Source organism: Nicotiana tabacum, chromosome 23, assembly GCF_000715075.1.
Source record: "Nicotiana tabacum cultivar K326 chromosome 23, ASM71507v2, whole genome shotgun sequence".
NCBI lineage: Eukaryota > Viridiplantae > Streptophyta > Magnoliopsida > Solanales > Solanaceae > Nicotiana > Nicotiana tabacum.
In genome coordinates this window covers 103,910,783-103,930,037 of record NC_134102.1, presented here as the reverse complement: position 1 = coordinate 103,930,037, position 19,255 = coordinate 103,910,783, and the positions used below count along the sequence as shown (strand labels likewise).

The 19,255-nt window shown below is 40.6% G+C and overlaps 1 protein-coding gene across 1 annotated transcript; it reads left to right on the top strand.

Moving 5' to 3' along the window:
* The first annotated feature begins 315 nt into the window (after nucleotides 1-315).
* On the top strand, nucleotides 316-1,127 carry LOC107794869 (17.3 kDa class II heat shock protein-like). Its single transcript, XM_016617413.2, has one exon. It carries the CDS (start codon nucleotides 360-362, stop codon nucleotides 831-833), a length of 474 nt encoding a protein of 157 aa, XP_016472899.1. The 5' UTR covers nucleotides 316-359; the 3' UTR covers nucleotides 834-1,127.
* The last annotated feature ends 18,128 nt before the right edge of the window (nucleotides 1,128-19,255 follow it).

Genomic DNA, 19,255 nt, shown 5'->3' with positions numbered 1-19,255 from the left:
GAAAAGAAGGAACTCAAATGATACTAACTGATGTAATAAAAGTATGGTCAAAGATATGTTTCTTTTTTGTGAGGAATCTGTAAAAAGGTGGAAACATATTTGCTAAATATCTACTAACATACAATTATAGGGGACCATACATTAGACCTCAAAAGAAAAGAAGGAAAATGGGGGACCATATCTTGCGTGCGAAGAATCGATAAAGTTCTAGACAAGTGTAGAACATGTGGACAATATAAGGAACCGAAGCTCCTAGAAATATGTCACCTTCTGCTTCCATTTCCTTCAGAAGCTTCTATGTTTACACTATATAATCATCACATCTTCCCTTAGCACTCAGTTAATCAAAGAGGAGGAAGATGGATTTCAGGCTAATGGGTATCGACACACCACTTCTCCACACTCTCCAGCACTTCATGGACGCCGCCGGTGAAGATTCCGACAAGTCCATTAACGCCCCGTCAAGGAACTATGTACGTGACGCTAAGGCAATGGCTGCAACACCAGCCGACGTGAAAGAGTACCAAAATTCCTATGTGTTCATCGTGGACATGCCGGGGTTGAAATCTGGAGATATTAAAGTGCAGGTGGAAGATGACAATGTGCTGCTGATCAGTGGAGAAAGGAAGAGGGAAGAAGAGAAAGAAGGGGCTAAGTATATTAGAATGGAGAGAAGGATTGGGAAATTCATGAGGAAATTTACGTTGCCGGAGAATGCGAATACTGATGCAATTTCTGCTGTTTGTCGAGATGGGGTTTTGACTGTGATTGTTCAGAAGTTGCCTCCACCTGAGCCTAAGAAACCCAAAACTATCGAGGTTAAAATTGCATGAGATATTGGACTAGTTATTAATTACTCTGTTTTGTGGACACGGGAATTGGAAGTGCTCTGTTTTGATGCTTGATAGTATGACTCAGTAATAAAAATGGTATAGATCTAGGAGTGGTTATCTCTTCCTCTGTTTTCTTTATATTTTCTAGATGCTTTATGGAGTATGAAGGAACAAAATGTTTGGGTATGCTATCTCTTGTATACTGCAAGTGAAATGCTTCTACTAATATCCAGTATTGTTTCATCGATTGCTATCAATATTTTCAATATATAGCGTGCGTGCAATTTCTTTTTATCTGAACAAGGATCAAATAATCTTCTTTTCCTTTATGATGACAGTTGGAGAAATTTGTATAACAAGGTTTTGAAAGTAAATTGATTTAAGAAACTCAGGTCTTTGTTGAGCATTAGCGACAAAGCATCTTCAATATTCTACAAAATCGAATTTATACATAGTTCTAAGGATAAATCATATAGTTCTAAGGATATGTGATATAATTTGGTACAAATTGAAAAAATAGGTAGAAATATATCGAATATTAACTATAAAAAAAGAATAAATACAAACTCAATTTGATTAAAGAATGATTGATAAATTAACAAGATGAATCAATGTCCACGACCCAAAAAAGAATAAAATTTATTAAATCTCAATAATTTCTAATGATAACCACTCCTAATATAGTTGAGAAATCCTACTTTGGATATAATTAAAAATACATAGTGGAGATCTCATGATAGATTTTATTTAGCTTTTCCTTGATTCTCGCTGAGATTTTCTTCCCTAGTGTGGCTATAACGGCTCTTTGTCTCTTGGCTTGATCTTGGTTGGTCTCGGTATTGGTCGGTCTCTGTATCTCGAGCTCGATATTGACTCGAGCTCGGTATTGATCGGTCTCTGAATCTTGAGCTCGATAATACAACTTTACATCATAGCTCGATATTGACTCAAGCTCGGTATTAATCGGCCCCTAAATCTTGAGCTCGATTACCCGGTTTCACATCACATCTCGATATTATAATGACGACTCTCGGTCCATCATGTTCCAATCATGATTAATTACATGAAGGGCAAATTCGGTTTTGACCGTATACAGATAGTCCCCTCGTTTCTCGAAAAGAAAGTGACGAGGAGCGATGTGATTTTTCAACCTCTGACTAGATACATACTGACGTCTGCGTCGAACCTTGTTGTGATGTATGTGACAAATATCTCGTCGGTCCAGTTACCAAGGCATTAAATGTGCGTCAGCCGATGGTCGGTCATAGAATGGAGAGAAGGATTGGGAAATTCATGAGGAAATTTACGTTGCCGGAGAATGCGAATACTGATGCAATTTCTGCTGTTTGTCAAGATGGGGTTTTGACTGTGATTGTTCAGAAGTTGCCTCCACCTGAGCCTAAGAAACCCAAAACTATCGAGGTTAAAATTGCATGAGATATTGGACTAGTTATTAATTACCCTGTTTTGTGGACTTGGGAATTGGAAGTGCTCTGTTTTGATGCTTTGATAGTATTGACTCAGTAATAAAAATGGTATAGATATCTTTTTCTCTGTTTTCTTTATATTTTCTAGATGCTTTATGATGAAATGTGAGGAAAATCTAAATGTGTAGGTATTCATTCTTTTGTTTAATGCAAGTTAAATGCTACTGGTATCCAGTTTTGTTTCTTCCATTGCTATCGATATCAACTTCTTTATCTGATAAGGAACAAATAATCTTCTTTTCCTTTATGTTTAAACTTGGAGAGATTTATAGAAATTGAGTAAGGTTTTGATAGTATTGTTTTAAGAAATTCAGGGCCATTTTGAACGATAGTGACAGAGTGTCTTGAAGATTCTGCGAAATCAATTGCAATTCGGAACAATAAAATCTTGAATACAGACTATGAATAATATGGCAGAGGTTAACAAGATAGAAACGTAGGCGATAAAAGCATGAATCCCCATCATCCATAATTCCCAATCTTGAAAGTACGTCCAAGTAGCAAGATACTCTCTCCGTATCTTTACAACTAATGATAAGTGTAATTGTTTACATGTAAACATTTATACGTGGTTTGAACAGCCTGGTTGCGGGAGCGTAGCTTCCGAAGGAAGTAATAGCAATATTAATAAGCAAGAAATAAATATTATTGAGCTTTTTGATAGTGTATGTCATTAGTTTTTCAGAAATTCTCCCCCTTACAATAACTGCTGAGCTCAATATTTATAGTTGCAGCTAAGGAACAAGTTCCTAGGATTAAACCACTCTTAAATGACAATTATGAGGCTATTGAAGAATATATAACGGCACACTATGAATGTCATGTTCTCTATAACGGACGAGGTATGTGCCACCGAGAAGTTGGTGAAGATACTTTTTTTGGCGGAAAATTTAATGACCTTCTCTGAAAAGTTTCTGGCGCTTGATTAGACGCGCGTTTCCCCGCATTTAATGCCCCGAACACGCATCATCCTACGATTCAGCTATACTTTCGCCGGTTCTCGAGGTAATCATGGCCACGATTTTAGCCGCCTATTCCTTTACTTATACGCTTCAATTTTCTTTTTTTACGCTTCACAATTTTTCGAACTCTCTCAAACTCTCTTTACTCAACTCACTTTTGCTTTTAACTTCCTTTAACCTCCTTCGTAAAAGCCCTTACTTTCCTCTATTAACTATAGCCTCCTATTCCAAAAACTCTAGCTCTCCAAAGAACAAAGAAAACACTGATGATGCTGCTCCCCCTACTGTGAACACCATTATCCCAAGAAAGCTTACTACGGCTAATGACTTCGAATAGAAGTTCCCTTCTGCTAACTCACGCACATGGGTTGTTGGTGGATATCCTTCTTCAATACGTCCTTCTAGCATCCCTACTGTGAAGGAAGAATGTAGTTGCCATGATTTGGACATTATCACTTCTGATATAGCAGATCGGGTAACCTTTCCCAAGAAGGGTTTTATATATGTTTACACGTACCCTTTCACTTTAGGCCCGTTTTCATTGAGCGGGGGACTTGACTCCGTAATCTTGGAGTTTTGTTTCCGTTACAAGGTCTGCTTGGCACTTATGCTAGGAGACGAGGGAAGAGCTCTCCCTGGCTCGACTGATGAACCTTAATTCCCCCAAGTGTTTTCGTGGGGGAATGATAAACTTCAGCAAATATGGTCACCATGCTTTGTTTACCAGCGTGGATGATGATAACGACCGTGGATGGATCGAGTGTACATTGTAGTTTCCACCAGGGACATCATCCCGGCCACAACTCCATCCTTTCCTGAGTTATGGAATCGTACACGTATGTTCAACGTTTGTCCTTTCTTTTACTTAAAGGTTATCCTATGCTATCACTGACCCTTCTTTTTTCCTTATTTCAGCAATTCAGTGGACACCACCAAGGGTTTAAGTTTTGGACCAGTGGGTCCAGAAGAATTTGGACGTCACTATGCCTGAGACCCGCCGGTGAAAAGAACTGGCCCTTAAATACGGGTGAAAGGCTAGAAATCATGGTAAGCTGAACTTATCTTGTTTTTACCTTACGTATTGGAAAATTGGCTAACTTTTCTTATTATTGAATTCAGGTCTTTCGCAAGGCTCTGTTATAGTCTCCGAGGAGGACGTTTTGGCTAATCCCGCTGATGCGACGAGGTTTCTCCAGGAGGATTTCACCAGAATAGGTGTCATCGGACCTTCTTCCGGTGCAAGTGCTTCCTCTCGGAGTCCCCAGTCGGAGAACAAGCAACAAAAAATGCGACGTTCCTCTGCGGCCAAGGGTAAAAATAAAAAGACGAAGAGCGCCGCGCCCGAGCCAGCCACAGACACTGTGGTGATCGATGATGATGGAAGAGCCAGTGATGAAGGGCTTCTCTACATAGAAGACAACGACATTCATCTGATCAACAAAATGCTCAATATGTTTAACTAGTTACACCAACCGATGGCGACGTCCAGGCGCTCTGGGGGAGTGTGATATAGTGGGAGATGCCAACTCTCGCTTTCGATTCCCAGTCGCTACTCCTGGTACTGTGAGGCTGGGTACCAGGTCTCTTCCGTCTTCGGCTGATGAGCAACCAATAGCTAGAACTGCTTTGGCCGCAATAATTTCTCAACCTACAATGTTATCAGCTTCATCTCCTTCTTCGCTAACTTTGCCTTCGCTGCCAGTAACTGCTACATCATCTCCACCGGTCATAGGCGTCTTAGAGGAGGATGTCCTTCTTCCTTAGTCCCCGATTCATGGGAATTTGGGGCATAACTATTCAGCCCCCTCCGCAGATCCTCATAAAAGGAGGAGGAGCGTCTCCCTCTCGACTTCTACCGAATGCCATATGTTGTCCCGGCCGGTAGAACTTGCCAATAATTGTTGCCGCCAAACACACTCACGCAAGTATACGCGGTCGTCAAGTAATAAAGTGACTAAAAGTCGGATGTCGAACCCACGAGGACTTATGATTAACTATTAACTAAATTAGCCTATCTTAATTATCTAAACAAGAATTAAATCTAAAAATATTTTATTCTAACTAATTAAATAAGAAAAATATAAATAATGAACTTTGAACAGAGAAAGAGCAGATTTTTATGATATCAATGTAAGAAAAACGATCTAGGGTTATGGGCTATCTAACAATCCTATTGTATTCTTCAATTGAATTGACCGACTAATTTATCTAGCTTATTGGTTGACAGGGTTAATATTGCTCATAAGAATCTGTCGAGTTCTTACTCGCCTATTCAAGCTAACCTAACGCCTATATGTCTATGGAGTTAGAATCAACAAGAACGCATTTATAATTCCTGTAAATCAACCAAGCAAGGTAATTAGGTATATGTCTATCCTAACCACGAATCCGTTCCCCGATGCCCGAGTTCAAGAACTTGCCCTACTCAATCCTATATGCAATATAGAATCCCCACTTTCGAGTTCAATTCTAGATTCGTAGATAATATTCAATTGGTGATCAAGCAATTAAATAATTAAGCGCAAGATTGAATAAATAAACTAATATGATAAATCAAGAAGTCAAAATCAATATCCGAATAACAATAGTCATGAAAGAACCACAACCCTAGAACGTGAAGTTTAGCTCCACATAGACATGGTAGCCAAACAACAAATCATATAAAGAAACATAAAAATTACTAAGTTTGGTGGGAGAAAGATGAAACTTGATGAATTCCGGCCTCCACAGCTTTGTCGTGGCTTTTTTCCCTTCCCAATATGTTAGATAACCTAAAGGAGGCGTTTTTGGCTTATATATTGCGTACAAAAGTCGTGGGCCAAAGCTCTCCTATTCCTAGTCCAAATCGGCTTCAGGGATTGATGCTAAGGTGGATGCGACGCATCCACCTCGTCCTCCATTTCAATTTTGCCTGCGAAGGTGGATGCGACGCATCCACCTTGTCCTCTATTTCTCAGCTTGCATGCGATGGTGGACGCGACGCATCCAGCTTCACTTCTACTTCCCAGTTTCGCACGCGATGGCGGACGCTATGGCCCAACTTCACTGCTAAGGTTGCATGCAGGATGATGTTTTCCTAGGTTGGATGCGACGCATCCAACCCTTCTTCCTCTAGCTAAACCACCTTTTCTTCATATTTTGCACTCCGAACACCTTAAATCATCACACATAACTTAATTAGTCATCAAACCAATAATTACACCATGTTGGGTGTTTTAAAGATTAAATAACATCAAAAAGTGGTTAAAGCATGGGCAAAGTAACATCAACACATATCGAAATATGCCAAACATCACTACCCCACACTTAAACCTTTGTTCGTCCTCGAACAAACCATCCTATAGTAGACGAAACAAAATTAAGCTCTTATCATTCAAAGCACACTGCACCTATGACCGTGGTTATTTGCAACAATTAGGCTCTAGGCTATGCATCACATACCCTTCCCTTTACTTATGCCATTCTTTAAACATATTCGAACAAAGACAACATGCTCACAACAATCCTAACCTCAAAAACCGACTCAATGTCACAATGCACTCATGGCTTGAACAACCAACATCATAGAGAAGTCTAATAACGTTACCTATCCCTCGTGAAACCATGTGCCCTCACAACAAAAGCAGAGAGAGTAAAATCAATCCACACATTCGAATCTCATGCTCACAAAGAAAATCGCTCACTCTCACAAAAGAAGTCGCATGCATGTAGTTGGTACCATAGGCTTGCCCTTAATGTAAATCTCTACTAATGTAAGCTCGCTCTCTTCATTCAATTCTTCCATATTGGCCTTCATTCTTGTGATTGCTGCCCTCATTCTTTTCATATCTTTTTTGAGTTCATCCTGTTGCTCTGCTACTTGCCTCAGAATATCCCTGATATATGCATCAGGCTCCATATCCTGCACTTCATTGCCCCTATCAAACTCAGAAATATCATTAGAAAGATCATAATAAGGGCTCAGAGAAGGATGAACAAAATTAGGACAACCATCCCAATGGCCATCTTGACCACCACACATATTACAAATATTCCACTCAAAGGATTGAGATTGTGCGCACAACTCGCTCCTGGGAACATTCTGACAATTTTTCCACCAGTGGGGTCCTCCACAATATGGACAAGGATCATCAAAATAAGAATAACCATCATTCGAACAATTTTTATTCCAAGATGCCATGCTAAAATAAATAAAAAATACTAACTAAAATAAAATAATAATAAAAAAATGAATAGATAAAAAAAAATGTCTAATCTAGAAAAATAGCAAATTTCTAAGTCCCCGGCAACGGCGCCAAAAACTTGTTGCCGCCAAACACACTCACGCAAGTATACGCGGTCGTCAAGTAATAAAGTGACTAAAAGTCGGATGTCGAACCCACGAGGACTTATGATTAACTATTAACTAAATTAGCCTATCTTAATTATCTAAACAAGAATTAAATCTAAAAATATTTTATTCTAACTAATTAAATAAGAAAAATATAAATAATGAACTTTGAACAGAGAAAGAGCAGATTTTTATGATATCAATGTAAGAAAAACGATCTAGGGTTATGGGCTATCTAACAATCCTATTGTATTCTTCAATTGAATTGACCGACTAATTTATCTAGCTTATTGGTTGACAGGGTTAATATTGCTCATAAGAATCTGTCGAGTTCTTACTCGCCTATTCAAGCTAACCTAACGCCTATATGTCTATGGAGTTAGAATCAACAAGAATGCATTTATAATTCCTGTAAATCAACCAAGCAAGGTAATTAGGTATATGTCTATCCTAACCACGAATCCGTTCCCCGATGCCCGAGTTCAAGAACTTGCCCTACTCAATCCTATATGCAATATAGAATCCCCACTTTCGAGTTCAATTCTAGATTCGTAGATAATATTCAATTGGTGATCAAGCAATTAAATAATTAAGCGCAAGATTGAATAAATAAACTAATATGATAAATCAAGAAGTCAAAATCAATATCCGAATAACAATAGTCATGAAAGAACCACAACCCTAGAACGTGAAGTTTAGCTCCACATAGACATGGTAGCCAAACAACAAATCATATAAAGAAACATAAAAATTACTAAGTTTGGTGGGAGAAAGATGAAACTTGATGAATTCCGGCCTCCACAGCTTTGTCGTGGCTTTTTTTCCCTTCCCAATATGTTAGATAACCTAAAGGAGGCGTTTTTGGCTTATATATTGCGTACAAAAGTCGTGGGCCAAAGCTCTCCTATTCCTAGTCCAAATCGGCTTCAGGGATTGATGCTAAGGTGGATGCGACGCATCCACCTCGTCCTCCATTTCAATTTTGCCTGCGAAGGTGGATGCGACGCATCCACCTTGTCCTCTATTTCTCAGCTTGCATGCGATGGTGGACGCGACGCATCCAGCTTCACTTCTACTTCCCAGTTTCGCACGCGATGGCGGACGCTATGGCCCAACTTCACTGCTAAGGTTGCATGCAGGATGATGTTTTCCTAGGTTGGATGCGACGCATCCAACCCTTCTTCCTCTAGCTAAACCACCTTTTCTTCATATTTTGCACTCCGAACACCTTAAATCGTCACACATAACTTAATTAGTCATCAAACCAATAATTACACCATGTTGGGCGTTTTAAAGATCAAATAACATCAAGAAGTGGTTAAAACATGGGCAAAGTAACATCACCACATATCGAAATATGCCAAACATCAATAATCTAAAGCCTCTGTCTTCAGAAAAGGATAGGAATAAAATATTATCTCTCTCGCGAGTGTGTATGGTGAACAATGCTAACGCAACAACGGTACAATCTTTGTTCCCTTTGTTGTTCTTTCTATCTTTGCTATGACATGATTTTTAATTTATACTTTTGTTTTGGAAGCTAACTTCCTTGATTCCGAGGGACTTCAGAGACTGATCCTTGATAAAATAAATTCACATTCAAGAGGGATCAACTGTTGGCCGAGCGCGACCAAATTGTCGCTCGCCTCGCTACACTGGAGGCACATGCTGCCGAGGCCGTCGAGTTGGAGGCTCGGTTGCAGCAAAGTGAGCAAGAAGTGTTACCCTCATCCAAGAGGCCACCCTGTCAAGGGTACAATTTGAAAAGGCCAAGGAAAAGTGGGTCAAGGTCCAAAATGTTGTTCTTGCTGCTTCTGATCTCGAGGCTTCCTCCACTGAAAGAAAAATAATTTGGAAGCGGCCTTGAATTCCAAAGCTGAAGAAGTTGCTGCCGCGGATGAGAAACATGCCCGAATGGAAGAGAAGTATAAGAAGGTCATGCAGCATAATAAAGTTTATTTCTCCACTATCCGTGACCTTGGTGTTAGTCTTCAAGCCTCTAGATTTGAGCAGAATAACCTTTCGATCGAGGTTGACCAGTTTAATGAAGATCTCCAGCATCGAGCGACTTCCCTCATCGTTGAAAAAAGATATTTTATGTACAACATGAGGAGAAAAATCTTGGAAGAGGTCAAGGCGGGTGTCATTGATTTTGATGCCTAAATCGCCAAGGCCTGTGAGTTAGAGTCAACTACTCGAAGGGGTCTGATATGACTGACTTTTCTGGTTCCGGTTCTGAGTTCTACGGAATTGAAGAGAAACCTGAAGGGGATGATGATGAAGGTCAAGACATCGATCCGGTGGTAGATCTACTTACTTCTCCTGGGGGAGAAAATGCTTCTCTTGCCCCGACTCTAGTGATGCAATAGTTTAGCGTTTTTCTTTCCTTTTTGTTTTTTACTTCATACTTCGGTACTTGTGCTGCATGGAACGTTGTTATATTGAAGTACTTTTATGTTTAAGTATTGCAAAAGTTTTTCTCTTTGCGTCAAGTTATGCAAGGCTTCAGGTGCATGTTTCCCCGATTGCATTTGGTTTCCGGGCATAAGTTCTTCCGGAATCAACCCTTTACTATGAGAGTTTTATAAGAGAGGGCCCTTTTATATTTACAGTGCTCTTGACGAGGACGTCTCATATTTATTCAGGCACTAGCATTTGAAGTATTTGTTCAACTTTCAAATGATAAAATTAATTCATCGTTCGGACAAGAAACAAGATAAAAATAAAATGACTTTACTTTATTCCTTCCATTTTCAAAAGTACATAAGCATTTGTTGTTCTAAAAAGAAATTGCCATTACTTGTGGCTAATTTGTAAAACTTGTTTCTATGGGGCTGGCCGCGCAGTCCTGGTCCCGATGATAAAACTTCTTTCCCGGATTTTATAGTCCCGGTTGATATAGCAGTCATGTTGTCATATTCTCATATCATTCCCCCTAGTGTTCGAATGAGAAGAATGCGAATTTGAACACTAGAAGTATTGCTCCTTTGATGCTTCCACTAGTGAATGGTTGGATAATCTTTGGTTCGATTGTAATCTTCACTTCCTATTAGGAACTTTGCTATAGATCCAAAGACTATCTAACCACCCCCAGTGGCTTGCACTCGTAAACGGTCGGGTAACCTTTGGCCAAATAGCAAACTATTTTCTCGACAGGAACATTTCTACCGAGCAAAAGATTATCTAACTGTCCCATAGCGATTCTCTTCTTCCATTTCTTGTTGTTTAAAGGACTTATTTCTGTTGACGATGTTTCCTCCGTAGTATGCCTTTCGTTGTTTGCTTCTTCGTCCGCCTAGAAATATCTCATAGTAGGCTCTCCTACTTCCACCAGGATCAAGGCTTCTGCTCCGTATACGAGAGAGAAAGGTGTCTCCCCCATGCTTGATTTGGCCGTTGTTCGGTACGCCCATAACACTCTCTGTAACTCTTCGGGCTATTTGCATTTGGCTACTTCCAATCTCTTTTTGAGATTTTGAATAATCACTTTATCTGTCGATTCCGCTTGGCCGTTGGCACTCGGGTGATATGGCGATGATGTAATTCTTTTGATTTTCAAGTCTTCAAGGAATTTTGTGACCTTTGCATCTATAAATTGTGGCCCGTTGTCGCAGGCTATCTCTTTTGGTATCCTGAACTTGCAAATTATGTTTTCCCACAAGATATCTACCACTTTGCACTCACTGATTTTCCGGTAAGGACCTACTTCAACCCACTTAGAAAAGTAGTGAGTTAAAATCAAAAGAAATCTTACCTTATCGGGAGCCGGCAGCAGCAGACCGACTATGTCCATACCCCATTTCATGAGTGGCCAAGGCGACAAAAACCGAGTGCAATAACTCTTCCAGTCGATGTACCAACGGTGCATGATGTTGGCACTTATTGCATTTCTGAACATAAGCCTTAGCGTCTTATTCCATCTGTGGTCAGTAATATCCTGCTCTAATTAGCTTTAATACCAAAGAGTCTGTACCCGAGTGATTTTTGCAGACCTCTTCGTGAACTTCTCTCATGGAGTAATTAGCTTCGGAGGCTCCTAAACATCGGGCTAACATGCCTTGAAAATATTTTATATACAATTGACCTCCCCTAAAGCAATATCGGGCTGCTATAGTGCGCACCACCCGGGATGCCTTGGGATCTTAGGGTAGCTTTACGTGCTCGAGATAGTCAATAATCTCATTCCTCTAGTCCTAGACAAAATTGGTCGCGTTTACTTCATAATAGTCGTCCGCGTCCAATACAGAATGCATAAGCTGCACAACCGTACCGGAGTCCGATCCCTTCATTTACGTGGATGATCCCAGATTGGCTTCTGCTTCTGCTTCTGCTTCTGCATTTTCTTCCCTCGGGATGTGGGTAATTGACCATTCCCTAAATTGTGTGAGCAGAGCCTGGACGTTTACTACATATTGTTACATACATTCTTCTTTGGCTTTGAAGATCCCGTAGACCTGATTTACTACCAGTTGAGAATCACATTTGATTTCTATGACCTTAGAGTCCAGTCCCCGGGCCAACACAAGTCCTACAATCAAAGCCTCATACTCGGCTTCATTGTTAGTCAGAGGAATAGTTATTATGGCATGCCTTAAGGATTCTCCCGAAGGCATGATTAGACTACACTAAGCGCGGACCCTTTCATATTGGAAGCTCCATCCGTGAATAAGGTCTAGACTCCCGATGTCGATTCTGACACTATCACTACTTCTTTGGTGGCCAAAGGCAGCAGTCCTGGACTGAAATCGGCCACAAAGTCGCCCAAAATGTGTGACTTAAGTGCAGTTCTAGATTTATACTTTATGTCAAATTCACTCACCTCGGCTGCCCATTTGGCCAGTCGACCCGAAAGTTCAGGTTTGTGAAGGATATTCCGCAGGGAAAAAGGTTGTCACCACAACTATCGGATGATATTGGAAATAAGGCCTAAGCTTTCGAGCAGCGACTACCAGAGCTAAGGCCAATTTATGGAGATGTGGGTAGCATGTTTTTGCTCCCGTTAAAATTTTACTAACATAATAAATAGGGGATTGCGTTCCTTCGTCCTCTCAGACTAAAACGGTACATACCGCTACTTCCGAGACCGCTAAGTAAATTAGAAATTGCTCATCTTCCTCCTGTTTCGATAATAATGGAGGGCTCGATAAATACCTTTTCAAATCCTTCAGATCCTGCTAGCATTTCGGAGTCTATTCGAAGTTGTTTTTCTTTTTGAGAAGTGAAAAGAAATGGTGACATTTGAGGCTTAGTTTATGCACGACCACTTCTAGCGGGATACCTGTCATATCCACATGCAAACACAAAATACAGTCAACGTTAAATTTAAGAAATTCAATAAATCTTGACCTGAGCTCGGGGTTTAGTCATGTCCCTAAGTGGAATTTCCTCTCCAAAATTTTTTCAAACAATGTGACTTGCTCGAGTTCTTCCATTGTGGATTTGGTTATGTCCGTCTCTTCTGGTACCTGGAAATATTTTGGTACCTGATAGGATTTCGATGACTCCTCCCCCTGTTGACTTTGTTTGGCTCGGGAACAGGTGCTGGTTCCTGTAATTGCTATGTTGCATGCTTATTCCCTTTGCTACTACAAATTGAGATCGCGTTTATTCCCCTTACTACTGGTTTATCTCCTCTTATCTGTTTAATTTCCTCCGGCGTTGGAAATTTTAGAAGTTGATGGTATGTTGACGGCACAACCTTCATGTCGCGCAGCCATGGTCTTCCAAGAATGGTATTGTAACCCATATCACCATCTACTACTTCGAAAGGGTCATATTTATTTTCCTTTCGGCATTCGTGGGCAGCAGTATTTCCCCTCGGGTTGATACACTTGCTAAATTGAACCCGACGAGGAGCTTCATGGCCAGAATAATGCTTCTGGTTAGCTTGTCTTGTTCCAACACTCTGCATTGGATAAAGTTTCCTGAACTCCCTGGGTCCACCAAAGCACGTTTAATCTTAAAATCTAAAACATTAAGAGGGATTACCAAGGCATCGTTGCGTGGTAATAGGAGTCCATATGCATCCTCCTCCGTGAAGGTGATGTTTTCTCAGCGACTTCTCAGAGTCTCTTGCTATGGGTCACTGATACATTCGTCTTTTTCGTTGCCGAGAAACATACACCATTAATCTCGTTCCCCTAAAAAATCATGTTGATCGTCAGACGAAGGGGATCTTCTCCTGCTTTCAAGGGTTCCACGTTATCCTAGTTTAGACCATAGTTGTCTTTAGCCCGATCACTTAATAACTCTCCGAGATATCCATTTTTCAACAATTATGCCACCTCCTCGCGCAGATGTCGGCAGTCCCCAGTCCGGTGATCGCTGGTCCCATGGTACTTGCACCATAAATTAGGATCCCTCTGATTGGGATCAGATGTTATTGGCCTCGAGAATTGTGCTTCCTTAATATTCCTCATTGTAATGACCCGAACTATCATTTTGAGTATTACAATCCCATTTTCCCATTTACTGTTCTATTGGTGCTTTATAGCTGTATTATGACCTATCAAATTAGTTAGTTCGGGTCCGGAGAGATTTCGAAATTTATTGAGACACTTAGTCTCATAATGGAAAGCTTAGGTTGGAAAAGTCGACATGATGTTGATTTATATGCAAACAACTTCGGAATTGAGTTTTGATGATTCTAATGGTTCCATATGGTGATTTTGGATGTAGGAGCGTGTCCGAAAAATTATTTGGAGGTTCGTAGAGGAATTAGGCTTGAAATTGCGAAAGTTAAATTTTTGGGAAGTTTGATCGGGGGGGTTGACTTTTTAATATCGAGGTCAGAATCCGATTCTGGAAATTGGAATAGCTTCGCTAGGTCATTTATGACTTGTGTGAAAAATTTGAAGTCATTTCGGATTGATTTGATGTGTTTCGACACAAGATATAGAATTTGAAAGTTCAAAGTTCATAGATTTTGATTTGAGGTGCGATTTGTCATTTTGATGTTGTTTGATGTGATTTGAGGCCTCGCTTAGGTGATAAGTTAGGATTTTTACCGATTATTTTCTCTCTTTTACTTGCGATTTAGCTAAAAAAATGCTTAAAGGCATTCCCGGAAACTAACAAAATGTGCTTACTTGCAGGAATATTGGGACACGAGACAAAGAAGTCAAAATCAACTCATAAAGGAGTCAAAAGTGAACAAGAACCAAAACAGGGCAAAAAAGGCAAGCAGTGCGGACGCAGATGGGAGATTCAGAGAATAGTTTTTGGGCCAGCTAAAGGCATACGGACCGCACCCAAATTATGCGGCCGCATAATCAAAAGTGCGGCCGCACCCATTTTTATGCGGACCAAAGAAGCCCCCAAGTTCCAAGCCTAAGTTCCCAAGAATGCGGACCACACGATAATTGTGCGGCCGCAGTAGCTCATTGTGCGGACCGCACCAAAAATATGCGGCCGCACAACCTTCGTAGGGGGATTTTTGTCAGATATTTTCAGCTTAGTATAAATAGAACTTTTTGTCATTTTTAGGGCATGTTGAGTTTTCAGAAGCGCACCTAGGCCTTTTTCTTTACTCTATTGAGTAATTTTGTACTAGATTAACTTCTTACCATTGGATTTTCTTTGTCTAATCAATTATTATGCATTCTATCTTAATTTCGCTTTGTATTTATTTATTTATTTTTCAAGAGTAGCTAAATCTTTAGCTAGGGTTGTAACCCAACCCTAGTGTGGGTATTTGATAGGTGTTTAATTTAGGCCTTATTTTTTATTGGGTTAGTGATATTTAGCCTTGTTCATTATTAAAACCTAGAATTAATGGTTGCAAAACATTGATTCATGCATATTTGACTTAGCCTCTACTTGAGAAAGAGAGACTAAGTTTAGGAAAACTTGGCTAATAAGAATTTTGGGTGAACTTAAGAAATTGATAACTCTAATTAAAGGGTTAAACCTAGAGATAGTAATACCCGACTTGAGCTAATATCACTTGTGTTGTGAAAATACCCAATTGGACTTGAGAAAGCCAAATTGGGCAAAATCACTCAAACTACCGTGAGGTATAGAGTGAGTACCCGGATGTTATTGTTACATCACTATCCCAACTAATCAAATTTTTCCTGCAGTTTACAACCCATTAGATAACAACCTAGATAGAAGTCACGACCCAAGTCCCTTTTAATCATTTGAAAAACTCAAAACCAAAAATATTGTCCTTAGTTTTATACTTGCAAACAATAGAGTAAAGTAGAAGTAGAACACCAATCAAGTTTGTGGAAGTGTAATTCGAGCCAAAACATGCGATTTACTTAGATATACACCTAATCCCATATTTTAACTCCATGTGGTTTCGACCCGACCTTCGTTGGATTTATTATTGCATCGACCGCCTCACTACTTAATTGTGGTGTGGGTTTCGCCGAGATCAGTAGGTCCGTGTTATGTTATGGGACTTGTCGGTATATTTGGACGGGGTCCCGAGTGGCTTGGTGAGTTTCGAATGAGGTTCGTATCGTTTTCATTTCATGTTGCATTGTTGAAGCTTTCCGGTTCTGGTGTGACCGTACCTGCGGAGTGTTGAGCATAGGTGTGGCGCCGCAAAAGCGACAGTGCTATTGTAGAAGATTGAAGGGGAGCTGGACGTGAGGATTGCAGATGCAGTTCACGTGCGCAGAAGCGGCCCATCTCGCAAATGTGTGCCTTTTTCTACAAAAGCGAGGATCGCAGATGCGACCTCTTGTCCGTAGATGCGGAAAACGCTGGGCAGAAGCTTAAATTCAGAGTTTCGCTATTTTTAGCCATTATCGAATTTTGGAGGTCGGTTTGGACGATTTTGGAGAGGAAATTTTCCACACAACTTGGGATAAGTGTTCTTGATTCCCTTGTGATTATGTTCTATGAATTAATCTTTGTTTTTGAAATTAGATTATTGATTTTTCAAAAGAAATCGGAGGAAATTTCTACAATTTCATAAAATGAATTTTCGAGATTTGAATACCGACTCGGAGTTGGATTTGAGTGAAATTAGTATGGTTGAACTTGTAATTGGTATATTGTCGAATTTTATGAGTTTCGTCGGATTCCAAGATGTGGGCCCCACGAGCGAATTTTGGAGTGCAATTTCAGATTTTGTGGGAAAAATTAGTATTTTGATATGGAATTAATTCCTATAATTTGTGTGGACTTAATCAAATTAATTGTGACTAGATTCGAGCCGTTCAGAAGTTGATATGCGCAAAATGAAATTTCTGGAGCATTGTTTAGCACTTTAGTCGATATTGGATTCGTCTTGTTCGAGGTAAGAAACTCTTCTAATCTTGGAGATGAGGGTATGAACCGTGACTATACATGTTATGTGTTTGGTGTTAAGGTGACACACATGCTAAGTGATGAGCGTGTGAGCGTGCACCGTATAAACTGTGATTCCGTTATTTTTTGTGGTACTGTGTAGCTACCTGAACTTATCTAAAATCATGAAATCTCTACATACTAGAGTTATCGAGCTGTGATTTATGTTAGAAGCCATGTCTATGCTAGATTCTTATCCTGTTGGGACCTACTGAGGTCATTCTATTGTTGATTGATCTGCTTTCATTGCATTACATACTCAGTCATATGCATTCAATAACACAATTATGTGTCTCTATTCTGTGTGCGGTCGCACAATTCTGTGTCCGGCCGCACAACTGAAATATGAAAAATGCTAACTCTCTGAAGTTTGGCCTGACAAAATCCCTTAAGGATTCGCGGTCGCGATCAAAATTTCGCGGACCGCACAGATTATGCGGCCGCAACCATTTTTATGCGGACCACGTCACTGAATCAACTGCTGAGTTAGAAAAGGTAAAGAGTGCTGACCGCACCAAAATTATGCGGCCGCACTCAGGTAAGTCGGTGGGCCAACATGGTTTGAGTATAAATATGAGTTTTTGAGACTATTCACACTTTACGGTGCACTCTTTCTTGTTTTCAATCTCATCCTATATTCATAAAGTGTTGATTTCCTACTACATTTCATTACTAGTATGTTGATTTCAATGAATTAATTTCATTTTTTCTTTTCTTTTCTCTTTGTTTTAGTTTTCTTTTTATCTAGGGTTAGATTCATGCCAAAAATGTCAAATTGATGCTTAATTCTTGCTTAGAAGCATGTGGGTAGTGTTTGAATGCATAATGGGGGTTGGGGTTAGTAGCTTTTATTGTTTAATTGCCACAAATCATGCCTAATTAGTGAAAACCCTAGTATTAATCGTACTTCAGTGCCGCTCTAATTTGACTTTTGTGGCCGCACATATTTTGTGCGGTCCGTGCTAGGGTATGCGGTCGCATACAAAATGGTGCGGTCCGCGATACCCTAGGTTTAAGGCACTTTTCATTTCTAAGTTTGTGTGGCCGCACTCAATTTTGTGCGGTCAGCGGTTGGTTTTAGCGGCCGCACTCAATTTTGTGCGGTCCGCACAATTAAACTTTAGAGACCCAACAAATCGATTATGCGGCCGCACTCACTTTTGTGCGGTTCGTGCTGAGGTAACTTCAGAGAACCAATAGTTTGAACATGGGATCTCCGCGACCGCACTCAATTTTGTGCGGTCCGCGATGGGTATTATGCGGTCGTACTCATTTTTTGTGTGGCCTGTGATGGGCAGTCCGCGGCCGCACTCACTTTTGTGCAGTTTGCGCTGGCCTGTTCTGAGAAGCAGTGTCTTTCTTTTCAAATGTAATTCAATAAACATGTTGAACCCCAATTCTAATTGAATTTCACTACTTGTGTGTTGCAGACAATGGTGCGTTCTCGGGGTCAAGGTGATACTTCCAAAGGGAGGGCAGAATTCTCCCGAGGCCGGGGTAGAGGAAAACCTAACATGCCACTATCAGTCCAGAAAGTCTTGGGCAAAAAGACTACTCTCAGTAGACCACCTCCGTACTCCTCAGATACCAGTGAATGCCTCCTATCCCGGGAAACGTCTGAGGGGGATTTTGTACACCCACAACCGGGGGAACAATCACAATAATTCCCCGATAGACTCCGTTTAGTCAATGAACCTACCTCCTCATCTAGTTCTTCTGATGGCTCAGAGGGAGGTAGTCAGGCATCTGAACCATCTTGCCCATCTGCTACAACACCTGCCACAACAGCTACCCCAATTAATTTAGATGATGATGATGAGGTCCCGGATGACGGGAGAGAGGGTGACACAATTGTGGGAGGCCTGGCTAGATCAAGGAAGCCGGAGATGTGGGCTGATAGATTTGTAAGTGAGAAGGCGTATGCAAAATTTCGGGAATGGTGGCCTCAAAGGTCACTTACTCTTGAGCGACAATTCATAACCAATGACCTAAGCTAGCACAATCCGAATGTCCTAAAGAAATTTACGGAGAGAAAAAGGATGGAAATCGTTCACCAACTGGTTGCAAGATGCTAATGAATACCTCGTTAAGGAATTTTATGTCAATGTTTCCCACATCAAAAAGGGTACAAAGGTGACGAAGGTCCGGAACTTGAAATTGCGGTTTGATGGCCACTCACTGAACAAATATGTAGGGTTTGAGGAGGTCGAGATAGTGCAATACCTAGAGAAGCTAGCCTTGGGTGATGCAGCTCGCCCATGGCTAGCTGAGATACTTGATATTCTGGGGACAACACCTGCATCGCTCACAACAGGAGTTCAAGTTGTCAAAGCAACCCTT